Source organism: Coloeus monedula (assembly GCF_965178545.1).
Source record: "Coloeus monedula genome assembly, chromosome: 4".
Classification (NCBI taxonomy): Eukaryota; Metazoa; Chordata; class Aves; order Passeriformes; family Corvidae; genus Coloeus; species Coloeus monedula.
Window position 1 is genome coordinate 64,314,565 of NC_138784.1, and position 21,752 is coordinate 64,336,316.

General features: G+C 39.4%; 1 protein-coding gene across 1 annotated transcript in view; it reads right to left on the reverse strand.

Moving 5' to 3' along the window:
- The window catches only part of FAM185A (family with sequence similarity 185 member A), a 40,171-nt gene extending 22,941 nt beyond the window's left edge, over positions 1-17,230 (reverse strand). Inside the window, exons 1-4 of the mRNA XM_082280287.1 lie at positions 16,744-17,230; positions 10,911-11,020; positions 6,879-6,971; positions 2,348-2,486 (exon numbers count right to left, since the gene is read on the reverse strand). Coding sequence (XP_082136413.1) covers positions 2,348-2,486; positions 6,879-6,971; positions 10,911-11,020; positions 16,744-17,110 — 709 coding nt within the window. The 5' untranslated portion in view covers positions 17,111-17,230. The remainder of the gene's footprint in view (positions 1-2,347; positions 2,487-6,878; positions 6,972-10,910; positions 11,021-16,743) is intronic.
- Between the last annotated feature and the right edge of the window lie 4,522 nt (positions 17,231-21,752).

A 21,752-nucleotide genomic window follows, 5' to 3' on the forward strand; every position in this document is an offset into this window, starting at 1 on the left:
TCTTCTCATGGCAATGCAGCAAGAAGGAAGAAGTAACAATAATGGATACAAGTAATAATGGAAATTATGATTTCTTTTAAAAAAATGGTTTTTTCCCCACCAGAAGAATAATTCAGGACTGGATCACGATGTCAAGAAAGGTCATGCAATCTCTGGACTTGAAAATATTCAAAGCTCAACCAGACAAGGCCATGAGCAAGCTTGCTCTGAGCCCACTTTAAACATTAGTTGGGAAAGAATTTGATATCTAGTCTAAATTTGAACTAAAGTTATAAAAGGAATTGATAATTAATGCAACTCCACCCAAGACTTTGAGACAGCTGCAAAGAGGGGTTTCCTGTTCCTCCCGTGTACCCCTTTGTAGAGAAGATTCACTGTAAGAAATTTCTCAGGATCAGATTTCTTTCTCAAGTGTCAACTCAAAAGCTTAAGAGCACCTGACATCTCTAATGCCTGTTAGAGATGCTGATGAAAATTACCCAAAATCAACTCCTTCAAAACAATGCATTACTCATTTGCCACAGGAGCATGAAGCATGCAAATGAGCAACTGTGAAAGTTTGAGCACTACCAGTGTCATGAGTGTACAGCCTGAGTTTCAACCACACAATGTGTCTCAGACAGGTTTGTAAAGTCTGTGCTGCACTAGCTTCAATTTTCCCAGAGGAAAAGCAATGAAATCTAGCTTAGTTTTGTGCATGATGTGCTGATTTGATGCCAGCTATAGCATCAGCTGTAGGGAAATGATGACTTTAGCTGCCCAAGAACAATCTGTCCAGGTGTTTACAGACAAAACTATCAAAACTGAACTACCTCATGAGTAAAAACCAGAAGTGAAAGTAACCTTTTTTTTCAAACAGAAATTTACAGTAGGAGTTATCTTGTCTGCTAATATGTGTTTGTAAGTGTACTTTAAAAGCCTGTGCTCTTACTATTAAAACATGATTGAGGAAGATGGTATTTTACAGAAAATGGTTTTTTTTAATCAAAAAAATAGACTAGAATTACCAAGCAAATTTTAATGTGCAAATTTTTTTAAAACAAACAGCTAAAATAACATTAGGTGTTCCAAACCCATTTAGCAGAGAGGTCATAAAAATAATCCTGAAGAAATGTAAGAAATGTCTGCATAATTTGGATACAATCTATTTGTTTTCACATTGTTCTTCAGCTTAATGACAACAGGCATTACTGAAGGAAGTAAGACATTAACTACAGCAGTTATGATTTCATTTTTGTACCAAGAAAATAAAAATAAACTCTTGGATGTGCACAGAGACATGAACCTGCTCACAAATTGATCACTCCACAATATCATTATATTGTATAACATTAGAAAAAATGAAACAGCACATCTTATCAGATGGAAGTACCAGACATAATACAAGTCTACATGTTAGAAAAATACAAGAACAAGAGGAAAAGCAGCTTATTTCTGTCTTTGGATGCTAAAATTAACTTTAGCTAACAGGTTTAGAAACCATTCTCACACTTAACATAAATGGACAGAGGAATTGCTCCTTCAAGGAAGAAAAAAGGCATTCTCTAGCAACAGGACAACATAAAATTGCTAAGAAATTGCACCAAATTTTTTCTAAGGGATATAGCTGAAAATCTGGAATTCTGACTGAGATGAGTAATCTTCTTTGTACATCCCCCAGTTTGTTTTACTCAATGTTAAATCACCACAAATGCATTACAGCACAGTTTGAATTCAGTGGGAGTTTTGTTAAGTCAGAAAACCACACCAGACCTGAACCTCAACTGCTGTTTAAATAAAAGACTCTGTAGTTCATTAGTTTTAGTTCTAGGGGAAGGACACTAAAGGGTGGATGGATTAGAGACTGCTAAGAAGTTCTAAGAACTTCTTTTAACAACAGGAACTGTCATCACTCTTAATATAAGGTGCCAGCAAACACACTGGCTATTTCTAATAAAAACTTCTAATTACAACTGTCTTCTACAATAGTTCTTAATAGATTATATGAGCTGCTTCTCCTATGAAGAAAATAAAGGATGGGGAGAGGGGAAGATAAGCCTCCTGACGACTTTTAGTATCATTTTCATTGCTGAATTTTAAAATATTTTGATGTTCTTAGTATGTGTGACATTTCTTTCCTGTAATATACACTTTTTGCTATTAACAACTCTGCTTATGAAATTGTTTTCAAAATACAGTCTGCTAGGTGGAAAAAAACAATTAAGTGTCTAACAGAGATAGAACTGTTCTACTCATATTCTGTGCGCAGCTGATTTAGTGATAGTCTACTGCATTAGTCCATTTGTTACTGTGAACATTACTGAACACCTTCAAAGCAGCTAAATTTGTGACAGATTTTCCTTCTTACCATGAACACTTCCCAACATAATATCACCAGATTCTGAAGAGAGAGATGCTGATTCTGCATAGAGATACTTAGTTTTCAGCAGCCCATCCTCAGTAGATATGTTGATGGTTGTCCCCTGCAGCTTCTCTATATTTACACTCTAGGAGAAATAAACATAATGGAAAATTTGTCATCACAGCTTGAAAAAGCAGAGGGAAGCAACACTATTAAAACACAAAACAAATGGAAAGCTCTTGTTGGTGCAGAACAAATGGAATCAGATTCTTAGATAAAAGCTACACAGGACAAACCAAAAAACCACTTCATCCAAGAGCTCTGACCTAAGAACTAATGATTCTTCACAACATTCCTATGAGTTATTACATCCACTGTTCAAGTGAAGAATCCAAGTAGTCACAAACAGATGGAAAAAAAAAACTTGATTTAATATTCAAAAATTAAACACTCCATTTTGAAAAGTAAAAAAAACTATTAACTTTAATAATGAAGACTGAATCTTCAGACAGCATTATGGCACTTAGAACATTGGTGATCAGTTTTCTGCCACCACAAACTGAAACATCCACTGTCTTTGTTACATAAAGCTATTTATGAAGATTTTTAACTGGCTAACTTTGCAGACATATCTTTGGTGAAGGTTTGCAAAAAAGCCCCACCCAGCTGCCCTTTTTCTCAGCATAATTTTCCTATTACCTTGGTTACTCAGGCTTCTAATCTTGGACTTCAGCCTCAAGACATACAAAGCCTTGAAAAAACAGGGATAAGATCTCCACTTCTACTTCTTCTCAATAGAAACAGAGAGAAAGGATAGAATATGAAAAGTTGCACTATGAATTTGGGAAATAAAAGGGGACAGATGAGATTATCTATGTAAAAGTGATGAGCCACGTGATATAACTTCAATCTATTTGAAAAAACAACAATTTACGTGCTTGTGCAACAACCATATGAAACTGAACTCTATTCTTTCTCAGTTAAATTTGATTTATGGTAGAAACATGCAATAGTTAATACTCAAACCCCTGCTCAATTTGGTTTTATTTTGCTTATGCAGACTTTCAGTGAATTGCACAAAATCCTTACTCATTACAGGAAACGATACATGGCTTTCTAGATCAAACTGTGCCTTACTCGAACTATCTCTAATCCTCCTTGTCATTTTAGCATTGCTATCTTGTGCAAAAAGAGTTGATATAAAAAAATAAATCTGTCTACCCTCCCAGTCTAATATTATATAAAGAATAAGCTGGATGAAGCAAGGGGTATTCTGACAAATAGCCACTAGTGTTACACAAACTCAATGCTGCATTGTGTCCCAAAAATTAAGCTGAAGAGACTGGTTTGGTATGGACTATAAGACAGCCAAATTATACTGTGGCCTTACCCACCCATTCATACTGAACTACTAAATTTTAAGATTACAGAATGGACTACTGGCTTAAGACTTTTCCCATGATGCTACAATACAGATTAGGACTCCAATAATTTAACAAGTTACATTAAACTTCAAGAAAATCAAAATGTTATGCTAGAATTAGAGATACACAACAATCAATATCTACAATCACTGCAGGTTGTAGAACTATGCTACAGATAAAAACAAAACCCAACAGTATTAAGGCCCAATTTGTCACTACTGAAAGGGACAGCAATTGAGCTTTTCCTCTTCTAATGCTTGCAACAAAACCCTAATAACCAGAGATCTTAAACATAAATTTACATTGCATCTGTCCTAAATGCTTTCCACAAAGTACTCCCCCACTGCCTCACCCTGCATGGCAAAATGCAAACCTGCTGTGACACATGGCCACAGCAACTAGTAAAGGGAAAGCCACTCATTTTAGGCTCTATGATCTAACCTGTTCTAAAGAGTTAAAGAACTTGCAAAGAGCATTTCCCATTTGAGCAGGGCCATCACTGATATCAGCACAATGAAAATAGAGTAAAGCACACTTCAAAGAGGAGGAATACAATAAAAATATCTGCATAGTTTGGGTACAAACTGGCTGTCTTGTGACATTCCTAACCAGGAAAAGGAAAGTTCAAAAAGCTACCCCTCTTACTATAAAATACAAGTTTTAACTCTATTTAGATACATTATTTTATGTAAAAATTAAATGCTTTATTGTAAACAGTCTCACACACCAACACATTTACCAGCCTTAACTACCTTTCTTAAAATTACAAAGCAATAAAAAGGGTTGTCTCGGCTCCAGATAAAAAGAAGTTACTATAAACAATAAAAGAAAAAATAGCAATACAAAGAACACTTGTTTCAGAACAACCCAAATCAGGGTAAGGGCATGGAGGAGGGGGAAGTCAGACTGCTCAAATATAAGAATAAAAAAGTATTTTAGATGCAGAACGCATGGAAAAAATAGGATTGCTTTTCAATTAGAATAAATATGCTTTCAATCCCAAGTTCTTTAACTCTTGTGGATTTTTGGCAGAACATAGATGTCTGGCTCTACTAAGCAAGTGTTATAGAAAAGTCCCCATGGAACAGATTAGCTAATAACTCCCCAGTCAAACAAATTTCATTATTTTTGTCCATTGAACCACCAGATCTTCTGGAAAAAAATTCCTTCCCTTGGGCATAGAGCCTTGAGGGTTGCAGTTACTGAAACTGACCACATGCTCAAGTTCCATTGGTTTCATCTGCATAAACCTGAGAATGCTTTTGCACCTGAACACATTTTCAAGCTAACAACTAACATCTTGCTATGTTTAAATAAGACATATACAGATCCTTCCCCGCATATTCCTGCTCTTGGCCTTCCTTTTGCACTATCATTGTTCAAATGTTTTACTAGTGTCTTCTCCCATTACCTCCCTTAAAAAATATTCTTCATTTCTCAAGTGCTTAGTGCTTTTTACCACATCCTCTCCCTCCCCACCTCCAGGAGGGGGCTGGAAACGCTGACGGAGCCATAATTACATAATGATGGCTGCAACTGATGGAAGAAACACATACAAACACACAGAGGAGACATAAGGCTGACTGATTATTAACAGAAGTGGTCAACTGAGAAAAGAAATCTGTCCTTCCTAACTACACTGCAAAGTTTGTTAGTGAGAAGTTCAATAAAATAAGCCAAAATACTGTTCTGTAGCTGTGAATTTGTGCTAAAATGACTCACTTCCCTCAAGTTACTACAGCTTTACAACTCTAAGATTGACTTCTTGCAATATTACACACTATATACAAATATTTATGATCACAAAGAATCACTTCAACTTAATCTGTATGAAGATTGTTTTATTGTTTCAAAAGATGATGTTTCTGAAAAGAGTTAATTTTCTAAAAAGCATTTAAAGGCTCAAAGCAAAACAATTTTCTGAGCTATATTTTCCCATACAAATACAATTATTATACTTATTACATAAAAGGCAGTCTAACACCCACTACAAAGAAACACAGATAAATTAATGCTGACAGTTTTTGGAAAATCCAATGGTAACTTGCTTATTTTACAGCAGGACATTAAGAACAGCTCACAGCTGGCTCTAGGTAAGTGAATATATGATATGGGAACCCAAGCTACAAGGTATGCAACAGGGCCAAACAGCACTTCACAGAGGTGATTCTGGATGCCTGGAATGTAACAGTTTTGTCTCAAATCTATCCTTGGCAATGGAGAGTTACCCCCACTCTCCTTCTGATGCTTCCCAGTGCTGTTGGTTTAAAGGGTATCTATGGATTCTGACAGAGCACACATCCGAGCTACTTCCAGGCTTGGCTTGGCTTGGCTCCACACGTTCATACAGCAATGCCTCAGATCTAAAGAATCCTAAAGCAACCAGTTGCATGGACATTATGATACCTAAACACTCAAGTTGAGCCTAAAAACAAGACTGGGTGTGACAACTGCAGGGATTTTAGCTCTACATTATTTTAAATAAAAGAGAATTGCCTACTTATGCCAAGAAACAAAACCTGAGCACAGCTGTTTGTGGTTAGTCTCATACTGCCATCTACTGAAAAAAAGCAAGCTAGTTCTCTACAAAATTGCTTTCCTGTTCATGATTCTTCCCACTGCATCTCATAGCAAGATTACATGTGATTATATTTCCTCAGCTGCAAGGAAATTGGCAAAACCTTCTACTCTTCCATTCTTACAACTGTGTAACACTAGAAGTGTACAGTATGTACAAATATCAAGCCACTATCCACGGGACACTAAATTAAACTCCTGGGCCTTGTGCAGAATCCAAGTGCCTAGGTATCAGCCAAGGAGAAAGTTTAAGAATGTTGTGAGGGGTCTATATAATTAGAGCTGATGGGTTATATCAGTAGAACAACCTCTGTGCTGATGGAATGATCACATGCTTATTCCTGCTTTCTGTGGAGCCTGTTTTTTAATCCAAATCAAGCATAGGATAATATAACAGACAAACCTAAGAAACAGTGAAATGACAATCAATCAATGAGGGTTACTTACATATTCTTTAGCACATTCTTCAAATTTAGTCATTTTACAGCAAACAAGCAGAATAAGCCACTGAAAAGAAAGTTTTACTTCCTACATACCCCTTTTTCTGTTGCACAAATATCTGTATTTCCATGAAGTGTTCCAAGACCAATTACTTTGCCACCATTTGTCCGTATATCAATTTTATGGCTCTGAAAAAAGTTTAAAAATCATACTGTTAGGATAACTTGTTTTCTAGTTATGGTTATCTTGTTTTGCAAGTTGTACCCCATTAACCACTGCAAACCTTAGTCCAGCAAGCAGAACCAGGTTCTACAGAGCTTCAAGGCACACAAATTCTAATTAAAATCATTTCGCATAAGGCAAATCTCAAGTTTTTAACAAATAAGCCAGGTTTCAATTAAAAACTGCTCTATAGCCCTTATACCTTTCAGGTGTTGCTGCATACAACCAGCAAGAGAAAAAAAATACAGAAATACACACAAACCAATCTCAAAAAGCAAAAAAAATAACACCAGGTATTGAGAATAAAATGCAATCATTTGTAAAAGGGAAAAAAAAATCTTTAAAAAATCAGATTTAAATAATCTAATTGAATTCATAAGCTGCAACTTCACAAATCTGACTTCAAGAAGTCTACAGATCTCCACAGCAAAGTTCTTTTGCTTAAAGTCACTAGCATCAACATGGGAATAACAGAATTTTTTTAAGTATTCAGCAATTTTTATACTTAATGCTGAATAAGCTTATACACACACACCCCCCCCTTTCCTTCAGTTTCCCACACCACCATCTCCATTTTCAGATATATTAGTTTCTATTGAAAAGGATATTATTCCCATGGATTGTATTTAATTTAGGATACCATCCATCAAATTTGACCATAAAAAAATATCAGAAATAGCCAAGAAACTTAGATTATAAACACCTTTCTGGATAAGGAACAAATTGCATTATCTAGGTCTAATCAGATGGCAAGAAGGTTAAAGACTTAAAAAAAAAAATTATATCGAGTTTCCAATATGGAAAACATGGACATCTCCAACACATTCCTGATGAAACACCGAGAACCAGAAGTTTCATGGGGTTTCATAAAGACAGGAAAAATTCTAGAGCAGGGTTTCTTTACCTTTATGTTCAAGTCTTGCTTTCCCCTCTTCTTTTAAAGGTGTTCTCACAGTAAAATGCAACACCCCTTGACACTACAGTAGTGCTTCAGACTTTTTAAAGGCTGGAAATAACTCAGCTGTTCAGTTACACTCCTAAACAAATGGAATAGATTGTTCTCTCCTTATACAGTAATAATATGAACTAAATGTTTCAATCTGGCATCACAGTTCCATTAAGGCAGCTATACCAGGCTTGTTACCAGAAAAATGGTTAAACAGCAAATCCTCCAAATATATAACTTGAGAAGAATATAGGAACTTGCAAGATTGGAAGAACTAGTGTACAGCAAGGGCTCACCAATATGGCCACTGATAGTTCAGTAAAATAAAACCACAACATACACACTAATTCCCCCCATCCCAAATTATTAGAATATCTTCTTAAAAAAAACCAACAAGGCTTTCAGAGGTAGGTATCTCTAGAGACACCTAACAGACAGAAGTATTTGCTGAGAGAAGAAACCCACTTATAATGGTCAAGTAGCTTTTTCACTAAGAGGGAATATTCCACCAGCTGAAAGAAAAAAGCACTAATTTGTCACAGGGCTTCTCTGAGCAAGGGAAAAAGGTTTGAGTAAAGAAGAGGCAAAAGGCTGTCAAGGCCTTAACAGATGTCAAAGGAAAACCAGAAAAAATTGTTCAGAAGTAGAGAAGGACACTAGTGCAGGACAAATCAGGCTCAGATGTGGTGTGTGGTGAGGAAGCATAGCAGGTCTGCTGCCTGTGTGAGCGAGATGCCTGGAAATTCTTGTTATCACCAAGACAGTCAGAGTGAAAAGTAATTGAGGAACATGGAAACATAATTAAAGGGTCTCCCCAGTCCCATTATCACTGACAAACTGTAACAAGAAGCAGTAAGAAAAAATTTTTAAAAATAAGCACTGCTTTCTCAATAAAGAATTTGTGAATTATTCATACTCTGAAGAAGACCTAGATGCCGTAACTGTGGTTTGGAATTACTGCTGCTATCATTTGACCTGGAGGCTTAGAACAGATAGGGCGAACTGGACTTTAGCCAATTCAAAAACAACCACCACCCAAAAAAAAACCCCAAAACCTCAATAAACCAACCCTCAACAAATCTCACTGCCTGGGTAATGTCTACTACACCAAAACTGCCAGACAAAATCCATTAACAAGCCTCATAGGGACTCATTCTTTCTGCTCAATTACTAGCATGCATGATAAAGGAAAGTAGATGTCAAACCTCTAAGTCTTTTGAAAAGACACTGAAGACTGTATTAAAAAAAACCCAACAGTTGTTTTTTGAATTACAAATTATACAAACAACTTCTTGTGAGTTAAGAAAATTAGCAGTTGTGAAGCTGTTTGCTTGTGCTCTTGAATAATCCCCACATGACCAGATTTTTTTCATTTAAAGTCACTCATTGATCAATGATCTTCTTCTCTCTCCTATAAAGAAAGGGTCTCCTGCTTTGGTGGTTAATGAGGTTTGTTAATGCCAGCAAAGGAACATTGAAACAGCTTTAATCCATCCAGGGGAGGGCACTATCACTTCAATTTGCTCAGTAAAGCACATTCCCTAAAGGGGAATCAGCTCTTATGCTTCACTACAGCATCTGGTATATAAGAATTTTATAATTTTGGGAAAACCCTGAAGGCTAATACTACTGCTTCTCACTAATAATTCTGCTTCTCTGATATCAGAGAAGCTATATTAGAATTCCTGAAGCTATATTAGAAAAAAATTAGTTCAGTCACCTTACTAGAACTACAGTACTTAAAAACAAGATTAAACTGAAACCCAGATCTTAATCTTTAAAATTCAAGATTTTTCACATCTTGGATTGTATTTGAGTCAAGATTCCCAGAAGATAAGTTAGCGGTCTTTCCTCAAAACCATCTTTTTCCACAACACCACAAAAAATTCTTGATGCGATGGCATGCCGTGACTACTGTCATTATTGCTGGCCAAAACCACCTTCTTTTCTCATATTATGCAGTTTCTCATGTACTATTGTTTTCATTATTATATAACAGCATAACTTCTAAACAAAACTTTAGACAGGCAACACACAGTACTGTTAACTTTTTGTTAGATTTTAGGTACCTTTATAACAGTAATACAGTGAATTACACAGAATCTGCAAGGTTCAAGTTGTCTGTAGTTCCCTAGATGTAGAGAAAACCTAGCTCTATTGCATATTAAATTCCTCCCTAAGCTCAGTTTTCCCTATGTCCATTATAAAATCATCTCTTACCACAATAGAGAAAAAGTTGAAATTTTTTTCATATCTCAAAAAATTTGAAAAGCCCTTTTTTTGAATTTATACCAATTCCCAGAGGTGCAATCCCAAACATCAAGTGAATTGGATATCAAATAGCATCTAAGTCAGATAAACTGTAATTAATTTTACAACAGCTTATGTCAGCAAACTTGGAGCCTTAAGACTGAAAAAACAAGGTCATGCCTATGATATATACAGTATATATCAGATATATTTCAGTCAGGTATTTTGGACATGTAATGTGTAATTTCTGATTGAAAATTAACTTAAAGGGTTTGTCAATAGCTCTGCTATATAAATTATAAAAAAACCTCCAACCCTCCCCCCCCAAAAAAAAACCAGCAGCATGCTGCAAAGTCTTGATTGAGCAGGCATAACTGTTAATCTACTAGACAGGAAAACCCAGTCTATTTTTTTTTTTTTCTTTGACAGGCAGGGAAGACAGGGATCAGGCATACTGCTGTCAGTGCTCCTGCTGGCTTTGGCTATCACAGATACATGGACTTCTGACTCCACGTTATTTACTGTTATTGACTTTGTGCCATAATTGTATGCAATAATTAAAGGTGAGGTGCTATACACATCGTAATACTATGAGTGTTGCAATGAGAAATACCAGAGTACTTCTCAGCTCCAGAACTGGTATTTAAGTTTTGACACTATATCCCACCACACAATCCCCTTTCAAACAGTGGGGGAGGGTTCTTTGTACCTTTATTGACTGCAAGACACTAGTCCCCTTCTCTGTTTCTATTTTGCAGTTATCACATTCTATTTTCTGAATCTTCACGCAGCCAGTCCCTGATGTTTTGATATCCAAATCTAGAATTAAAAGAGTTTTATTAGCAACAGAATGAGAAAAGTCAGATATCTTTAACATAGTATTTGATCACATTATACAGTAACCATATGTAGTAAGGAAAAAGAGCAGCTTCTTTGTTATTTAAGAACCTGCTTGCTAAGTCTGGCCACACACTTTGACCTGCTTGAATAGTCACTATCAACCATGGACACAAAGTTTAGTAAGCAAGCCTGTGTATGAGCCATCCAGCTCCAGGAAAGAACATTAAGAAGCAGAAGAATGACTGTAACATCTGGCAAAAAATCAGGAGGGTGTGATCCTTTAGTGAAGTCTCATCTTCTTGCTTTTTTAACTTCATCTCCTAGCCGTATCTATCACCCTAGCCAACAACTCCATTAAAAATTCTACTTTGACACTTGGGCACCCTGACACACATGTTGGGGTAGAAGGTCAGCAGGTGTCTGAGGTCACATGTAGAGTAATAAGGTGCAACAGCACAAATACATTGCCTTGCTGCAGCACTACCATCACAACCTCAAAACAGACATAGAAGCGTTGGTGTGCGTCATTCTCCCCAGACTTCTGGAAAGCCTGGCATTCCCCTGGCATGAAGAAGCATGTTTGTCTCTAGTCTGAGCCACCTCACCTTGCTACTGTTCATAGACTCCTACAAAGAAAAATCACTAGGTCTTGTAGATAACATGCAGGAGCAGCAGAAGTATTTTTCTGCCAGTTGTCTCACCCTTGGGTTTAAGGAATGGGATGAAGTTTGAGAATGTACAGTCTGGGGATTCTGTCTATATTAATAATCATTTCTAGTAATCATGTATATTAATGACCACCATAGTGACTGGCAAAATGTAAAGGCAGGAGAGGAAAAAAGTGATTTTGTTCTAAGGATAAAAGGCAGAAAGAAGAAAAATTGAACAGCAATCAGAAGTGTTTGCTGCAAGACACAACTGAAGGACTAAGAGATAGTGATCCCCATTATTCCCTAAAGGAAAGCAGATTATCTGGGAAAGAAACCTTCATTTAAGCACACGTGAAAGTCTTCCCTTCACCTGCACTTCCTGCTAAAGTTACCAGAAAGATGAAAATAATCACCATAATGTGCAAAACAAGTTTTGCCACAAGGAGATTCCCAAGTCAGACCAGTGACCCAGCAGAGCCTGAAGATCAATACTGTCACACTGCTGCCCAGGACAGGTGCTTCCTGGAACCATGACAACAGTAAGCTTGCAGACCATGAAGATGAGACACTGAGAGCTCCAATTAACAACAAATGGAAGTTTTTTCACCTGACAAATAGGAGAATCCAAGAGACGGAACTAAAACACAACATCTTTGCAGCAAGGGTGCTACCTCATGGCTATAGTAAGCCAAGAGGTTAAATTTAGTGAAGGATGTAGACTGTGCCCACAGGTAACAATTCCTTAAGAAAAAAAGGCTACAAGAGGTAGACTGGAAAGCAATGTTGGTTTTGAACAAGCTGTCTTGCCCTAGACTGCTCAATTCACCTACTGGACAACTGCACAGTGCTTGGGAGGATCTACAACCAAGACTATTTTGCCTTCTGAGAACAGAGTCCCAAAAGACTTATTTGCTTGTGCAAATCTTTTAATTCAATCAGCCTGAAACCCTCCTGCTCTTGTTACTTCTGTCAAAAGGGATGAGGAAAAGGCTTCAGAGTATTCACTTTAGCCGTGATACAAACTCACTAAGACTTCTACAAGAATAAGGTTAATAAAAAAACTTCTGATCCTCTAGAACATATTATGGCCATCATTTGAAAGGTGGGTTAGTAGTGTAATCCTAGCTATCAAAGATGGGTGCTAAAAGAGGACCCATCACCAAAGAAACACCAGGGACTTCCGGAAATACACTTTATGCATTGATCTTCTGCGGAGTCACAGCGCTTTGCTAGCCTTGACGTAGCAAAAATTAGTGGACAAGGAATTGAGCCACTCTGTCTCTTCCCCTTTGAGTTCCCAAACCAAGGATAAACATCTCCGTAAAGAAGCAGGCAGAAAGCTGGATAATACTGCCAATGAAATTTTAACAAGGAGGAACAAGATACAATCTGTTTTGGTGCCAAAATTCCAAAAATAGCCAGTTTGATTCCTCCCTAGCAAAGATGAGGACTGAAGCCAACTCTAGCCACAAAAACCACAAAGAATGCATGAAGATCTTTGTGGTGTAAAAGACTCACATCAGAAATAAAGGTATATAGTAAAAAAGAAACACTTTGGTATCGGAATGTAGACAGAAGTACCCCAGGGTATTTCAGCATAAGTTACCTTAAGCTATAAGACTTGAAATAGACTGGATAATTATTTATTTTCAGATGACTCAGCAGCCCTAGACTACTAGAATTATCTCAAATTACTGTTATGCAAGACCTCAGTTCACTTCTGAGTACTCATGCAGTCAATGTACAGTAACTAGAAATCAAAGAGCAGGTTTCAGGTTTAATTAACACATGCGAAAATAAACAAGCTTGATTAGACAGAAATTCCTTGAAATCTGCCATTGATGAAGGTTAAATATATCAGAGAGGATTATCATATCATGTATGATATTGAAATACTATACAGAGCTCAAAACTAGACACTAAGACAAACAGAGGACCTTTTGGTACTTGCCATACCAAGCTGCTTACAGGTTGCCTTTGGTTTAAAATGCATACTTAAGCTCAGCATCTTCCACATATGCTCTTCAGGCACTAAGGAGTTTTAGATAACTTGCAGCTTCCTGGATGAGCTCCAACCTAAATTGCAAAAGCTGTTACGAAATGCCTTAACTTCCAAAGTGAAGAAAACAAGAACACTGAAAAGACATTCACATCAGCCTCTCAACTTCTTACAGCTAAGTGACTGGTAGAGCTCAGGCAAAATGGTCTAAGCAGAGCAGAGTTAACATCCTCCTCACACATCCAAGGAAAGCCGGAGAGAAGCCAAAGCGTTTGCAGAGCAACAACAGCTCCTTTCTGGTTTGAGATGTGTTTTTACAAAGGATAAGATCTTTTGCTTATCCAATGATATTTAATGGATAATTTTTTTCTAAATAAACAAACACAGCAACTCAAGCACAAACTAGTCCTTAGAAGATCAAAAAAACAAACCAGAGCTGAAAGGACACTTAAAAGTAGAACCTCAGTGGCAAGCAAAAATTCTACTTCACCAAGTAAAAACTTTAAAAAAAACCAGAAAAAACTACACAACTTTACATTTTTGTAAATATATCTCTAGATACCCCGTGATAACAGTATGAACAGACAATACTAACATCATGCTAGTTACGGGGTGACAAAGAGCAACTTGTGTACATTGTAATCCACAGATTGTCCAGGGAACCTGAATTGCATGAACTTACCACAAACCCAAGTGGAACAGCTTAGAAACCTGCAAAAAAAGAAAATCTGTTTCAAGAAGAAAGCCCCTAAGACTGTCTGCAGTTTTGGCTGACATTCAGAATATAGGAAGAATCTCAAAGACAGGACAAAAGCTAAATTATCTTTTTCCACCAATCAAGATTTGTTATTGAGACTTTCAAGAAGGCTCCCCACATTGAAATCCTTTATGAAGACTGAGATTCTCCACATCTTAATACAATGAATTCTGCCCCTTGAGAATAACCAAGTCTGGAGTGACTTGTAATAGTCACTCAGAGATCCTGGAGAAAACTGAAATATTAAATGACTACAGTATCCAGACACACCTGGTACCAGAGAATTGAAGGGTAATAAATGGGACACTTGGGTTTGTTTGATTCCCAGTAATTATGGCATGGACTCTGTGAACGTGCTACAGACAAGCCAAGGTAATCTTGCTGCTTGCCAAGCAAGAGAGGAAAAGAAATAAAAAGCAAAGCTGTAAGATTGTAACTGAAACTTCTCAGGTAAGAGTCAAGACTACAAGACTCCTGGAGAAGACAAGTCTTGCTACAGTTCAGTGACAGAGACAAAGAATACAGAGATAACAGTTGACCTGTTTAAGAGACCTAACTTAGATTTTCAAATGTCTTTAACAATAGCCTTAGTTCCGTATTGTCTTTCAACTAAAAGCTATGCACCACCTTCAACAGTACAAGAAGCTGGAAGTCAGCACAAATAGCAAGGTTGAAAACTTTTATCAACGACACCAAATTATTCAGACTAGTTAAAAACTCACTGACAAATTGCAGGAAGACCTTGGAATGCCACATACTCAAATGATAAAATAGCAGGAAATTAAACTATGGGACTCTGCCAAGAGTTTACCAGGAAGTTTTCACTCTGAAACTGTTTCCATGTGTAAAGGGACATGCAGAAGAGATTCACTGAGGGGCTGAGCTGTATGAGGCTCTGAAAATCCTATGATGAAAACAGTTGACAGCTAAGAGAGTGCTTAGATGAAATATCATTTACATTTGTTCTGTTCTTACTCTTCCCTGAGCATCTGTTTATGACCAGAGACAGGGCAGTGGGCAGCTGGACTCACGGTAGGAATCAGTTTGGCCATTCTGACAGAGCAAATCAGAGAGACCCCTAACTTTAGTTACAGAATATTTGTGCATATGTTAATTGCTAGGAAACAAAACAGACCCTAAGTTTTGATAAACATATTAAGAAATACCCTTTCAGTTATAAGCAGTGTTTTTAAAAGAAGTAAATTATAGGGATGAGTAAGACTGGAAAATGTGAGAATGATGTTATGTCAAACCCATAGGACTCCTCCATTTTGAATTGCATACAGTTCAGGTCCTTCTAAAAGAAAACAAGAAAATAAAAAAGCATGTTGCAGAATTTATCCTAAGATAAAGGGTGGGGGAAAAAGCAAGGTAAGATAAAAGGTGCAGAATACCTTTGCTGTATGTAACACCATATTCTACAAAAGTCATAGATTACATGTATGAAGAGTAAGTAGGGTGGGATCATCCATCATTTCTCGTATCACAGCTGCACCAGGGCATCCAATGAAATACAGCATGTCTTGAATAATTTTAAGCAAAACAAGAGACCAGGTGCATTGTACATCAAAAAGTTTTTCAGCATGGTGAAACATTCTGCACTGTATAGGAAATTGCCTAAATCCATAGGAAAATTCAAAAACACATTAATGACTGAACACAAATCTCTGAGTTTGTACTTCCTAAACTTAGGGCCACTGTCAGAATTTCAGTTCAGTAGAGATGTTTATTGTTTTCAGCCACTACAGATGCTCTCCCAAATTGTGTTCCATACAAGAAACCCTGCACAGATTTTAGCCTTGTGCCCAAAAAGATAATGCAACGTTTGTAGCGGACAAGGGAGCCCTTCCTGGCATTTCACCGGTATCGTTACCTTCCAGGCTTATTTGATCCTGTGGGTAGCCACTTAGCATAACAAACACTGATGGAGCTGGTGGATCCAACAACCCTACAGGGAACAGCCCTTGGAGAGCAGGCGTGCACAGCTCATGCTAAGGACGCCGTCTCGAGCCGGGTCTTTTCTGGAGCAGCAGCTGCCAGAGCACAAATGACAGGGCGCGTTCTGAGCGCCACTCACCAGCTGAGGTTTTAGCACTAACTACTGCTGGCAAAAAGGTCAGCAACAAATCACGTACCCAAACACCCAAGAAGACAAGAAACAAAGAAACAAAACGGGATGTTTTGAATTAGCGAGGGCACAATGCCGTTCCACAACACCGGCTTCCAGCCGAAGCACCAGCGCCAGCCCAGCCCCCCGGTGAGCTCCCCCCGGTCCGTGCACCTGCCCCGCACCCACCGAACTTCACCGGCGTCCGGACGTCCACGGCGGCCTTGCTGTCCACGCCGTCCGCCACGATCGCCACCTGCCCCAGAGCCTCGTCGTGCTCCACCCGCACTGGGTCCCGCTCCCGCCCGGGGCTACCGCCGCTCACGGCCACCAGGACCCGGTCGGCGCCCGGGCAGCGCTGCGGGTCCAGCGGGCGGACGCTCACCTGGCACGGCAGCCGCACCCGCAGCCGCCCCCGCGGACTCACCGAGAGCGCCCACTCCCGCGGCGGGGGCGGACCGGGGCCGCTGCGACCGCGGCGGGGGACAGGCGGCACCCACCGCCCGCCCGCCGCCTGCACAGCCAGGGCCGCCCAGCGCGGGAGCAGAGCCCTCATTGCCGCCGGCGGGGCGGGAGCGCCCGGGAGCCGCGTCAGGAGCGCCCGGGACGGACGGGACGAGGCCGCTCCTGGCGGGTGGCCGTAACCCCCGGCCAGTCACGTGGTGCGGCTGCACGCGGGGAGAGACACCGGCACGGCCGGTAAACAGGCGGTGGCTCCGCCGCGGAGGCTCCTGGGAGCTGTAGTCCTGTGGCGCGGGGAAGGAACTACAGCCGTGCCCGCGGGCCTAGCGGAGAGCGGGGGCCGCGGGGCATTGCCGAGAGTCTGCTCCTATTGGGCGGCGGGGCGGGACACCGGAACCAATCAGGAGTGGAGGGCAGCTGAGGCGGGCGGAGGCGGTGCGCGGGTTGCCATAGCGACGGAGACGCCGCTCGTGCGGGCCGGGCCCTGCGGCGGCCGGGAGGGACTCGAGGGGGCCGGGGCCGGGGCCGGGGCCGGGGCCGGGGCCGGGGCCGGGGCCGGGGCCGGGGCCGGGGCCGGGGCCGACAGAGGCAAAGCCGCGGCTCCGACGTACAGGCGGGAAGCGAGTCCAGCGGCGCCGCCACAGCCCTGTTTGAAGAGTCCCTGAGGGCCGGGAGTGCAACCCCGCCGGGGCCCAGGGCCGTGCCGTGTCGCGCGTGAGGAGACGAGGTACCCGGGGCAGCCTGCGTTGCACTTAAGCCTACGGCGAGTCTGCGTGTGTTGCAATGTCCTCGGTCAGCTGGTGTAGAAGCAGTTTGGTAGACGTGTTGGAAAAACAGTTATTTGTTGTTGGGTTTTTTAAATGATAGTGCAAAGCGCCCGGATTGCTGTCAGTAAGTTTTGGTCAATATGCTATGTGTTGTACTCCTTTTTAGCAGTTCTAAAGCCAACCAAATAAATATTTTTCTGAGCTCTGCACAAGTACACCATGAGACAATTGTCCTTACAGGGTTTACAAACAAGCGGGGAACCACTTAATTCAGTTTAAAAGACTTTTCTGGACTTCATAGCCCACATTATCATTGTATAACAATTTTTAAAAAGGGGGTGGGGCATGTGGGCAATAGATGATGTTCAGTCAGGGGCTGAGTTCTTGTCATAGTTGTAGTTTACTGTCAGTACGGAGAGAGAAACATGCACAGAAAGCCACATTGTCTTAGCGACATTGCAACACAAGAAATAATGAAATCTGGGCCTGTTACTTAATTACTGTCTCACTTTTGCACTCCATGTGTTCCTTTTTTATAAATAACCATGCAAGCATGATACTTAGTCATCAAACATTTTTCATCTCATTAGCCCTGTTTCCATTTCTGTCTGGCATTGACTATTTATGAATCCAAAACGACTTCTCAGTGTTCAAGAGGAAAAAAGATTGTACTAGTTTTTTGGTCCATCGGTAATTTTCACTGTGGAAAGTTTAATATACACCAATAAAGCCCTTTAAGTTAAATTATTTCATTGGTTTACATTACTCAGTCTCAAAAGATCCTTAGGTGAAACACAAAAAGGGCCAGCCTGCTTTGTGATAATCTAGTATAGAAAAATAGAATTCTAGAAAGTCAAAAAAGTATCAAGAAATATCTTGGAACATTATGAAGGCTGCAAATTATTTTTTTCAAGTCTTCAGAAATAGTTGATTTTGGGAAAAAAACCTACAAAATTCTCACCCTTGAGACCAATACCAAATTTGGGTGTCAGATTGTTTGTCAGGGAAAGTTACAGATGTATAACGAGTGTGTTGCAATGTGCTATGACTCCACTAGATGACAGCCAGTTCAGCAAATAACTCCGTGATCCCACTATTCCAAGGGAATCCGGTCTCTGGTAAGGTGGGGCTCACTGCTGCCTCCCTTTCTCCCTGAGTCAGTGCTGCTGTTTCTTATCCTTGACTACCACCTCCTTTAAAATGACAGTGCTGCTTTCCCACAGCCCCCTTTTCCTTCAGGATCTTGGTACCTGATGCTCCTCATGTAGGCAGAAGTTTATCAGTGCCCACAATCCACAGTAAACTGTGCTCTGCATCACCTTTAATATTGTCCGGTTTTGCATAGTCGAGAAGTTAGTTCCAGAAACCATTCCAAGATGCTTAAGCCTCAGTTATGTTTATATTTCATTGTTGCTGTTGGGTTTTCTCATTAGATACACTCTAAGCATATTCACATTGTTAAAGATACTGAACAAAACAGATAAAAAGTAATTGCTAGGAAGAAGTTCTTTCTCCATACATATGAAACCTCATGTGTTTAATGTTTTACTTACGTTGTCTATATTTTTGCTATATTGATTCTGTTTAACTTTCATGCTTTTGTTTGGATCAGCTGGTATAGCATGTAGCAGACTCCAACAGTGAAAGAATATTTGTTTGTTTGTTTGTTTGTTTTCTTCTTTTGCTTTCTGGCTTGTCATTTGCAGGAATAGAAAGGTATATCAAATTTATAAGTGAAAATTTAATTAGAGCTCCACTTTTGATAGCTGCATGATTTCTTAGTGAACTACAATGCTTATTTGCCATTTTACCAGATATTGGTGGTGTTGTATGCCAAAGAATATTCAGTATTTAATGCAAAAGGTAAAAAACCTCTAGAACTTATAAAGTGATATAAAATAGATTTTAAGCCAAAGTATTATCAGAGATACTTTTAGGCTAAGGTGAGAGAGAGATTTCAAGGAAAGAGGAATTAAATAAAAAATACTTACAGGAGAGGCTGTAGAAGGAATACATTTTTCTAACTTTTGTATTTGGAATTTATCACAAACAATCACAAACTGCTGCAGGTACCCACAGGTTATAAACTTAGTCTGCCTGGGTAGGGTTAATTTTACCCATTTGCTATAATTGTAATGAAGAAATAATGTGACTTCACTTCTTAGGAAAATAGGGCCACCTTTATTTGTATTTTGGTTATTTTAGTGGTGTATTTCTGAAATGCTTCCTTGAATCTTCTTAATTCTCAAAGTATATCTAGGGTTCAGTGGGTAGGCAAATTATGTTTTGTTTGTTTTCTCCTCTGTACTTTAGCATTGCAAAGCACACAATAGTTTGGATTTCAGGGATTTTTTTGTTTGTCACGCTACCAGAAATTTTCTGAGGAAATTAAGTTCCTCATGGAAACCATGTGAAATAGGAAGTGGCAAATCTTACCATTCAAATTCTCCTTATCTCAGCCATATTTAATTAGAACTCCAGCAGAAAAAGCCTGTGTGTGGCTCAGGGTGATTCTATCCCAAATAGCAGAGACTTGAAAACAAGGGAAAATAGTGGAAATTATGACAGAGATTGTTGAGCAGTTCAGGTGTGTGGTGTGCTCTCATTTCCCCAAAGTAGTGAGATTGTACAGTCTAATCAAACAATTTATTCTGATTCACATCTGTATTATAATGTCCTATTGTACATGATGTAGTTTTAAATTTAATGTTGGCATGATCTTGTTGTTTAAAGACACATCCCTTCATGCTGAAGCACAGGCTCTGCCCAGTTAAAACACAAGGTCTGCTTCTTTAACATAAGGGGAAAAGCCTAAGAAAATAAAACTTTAGGGGGTGGAAAGAGGATCACCGTGTGATCAAATAAATCTATGGAGCTCCTGCTATTAATATTATCTGTAGGTCTCATCCTCTCTCTTTGAAGAGGATATGGTAGAACTGAAAAAGTTTTGGAAAAGGATGATAAGGACAGTGGAAGGCAGAGAAGGACTTTCATGCCAGTGACAGCAGGTAGATTGGCTGCTTCAGCCTAGAGAAAGGATTGTCAAATGAAGATTCAACATTAGGAATAAACGTAGTGGCATAGAAAAGTTGTGATTATCCAGTAAAAGAAGTAGGTGACATCAAGGAGCCAGATTCAAAAGCAACAAGAAGCACTGGTTACTCATGTCATGCACAGGTAAAATGAAAATCTCCATTCCCCTGGATTTTATCAATACTGAAAGTTTTGTATGAGTTCAAGGAGAAAGGGGATGGGTTCAGGGAAGCATCACCACACCATGACTGGTGGGTACTTTTGTCCCTCCCCAGGCATCCAGTGTAGGCTGGAAGTGTGCAGAGATAGTTGATGCATCTTTATACATGGAGTTGCATCTCTTTATGCTAAGAATAAAATTTTACTACTTTTTGCATCTGTCACTCTGAAAAGAGTCAGTGCAGCTAAGTGTCACCTACCTGGATTCTGCACTGATTTGTGTATCAACATTGCTGTTTGCTAGAGACAGACAGAAGTAAAGATGCTGAAATTAGTTTGGGGAATCTGAGTTCAGACTTTTATTATTGTTGCTGCCCTGAAACTGTTCACAAGAGAATTCTCAGCCTGATTTCACCCGGGTTCCAAAACAGCCTTGTAATTCCTGTTCTCTGCAATTCTGTGTCTTGGATCAAGGCTGTGATATTATTTGCAGTTTTACAGTTTGAAAACATCCATATTTGTTGGGCTATTCCTTGAAGTTAGAAATCATGCCACCTTTCAGTACTATTTCAATTAGAGAGTTTATTTACCAGATACTGCAGACACAAAATTGCCACTTTGTTGAGGTTTATAGATAGAATTTTATATAAGCTGAATTATATATTTAGTAGCATAGTAGGTAATGGAAGAATGCTAAACCTATTTCAATGTTCCATAAACATACATATGTTTTGTTACAGTCTGCCCCCTCTTAAAATCGCATGGAGACGAGGGCTT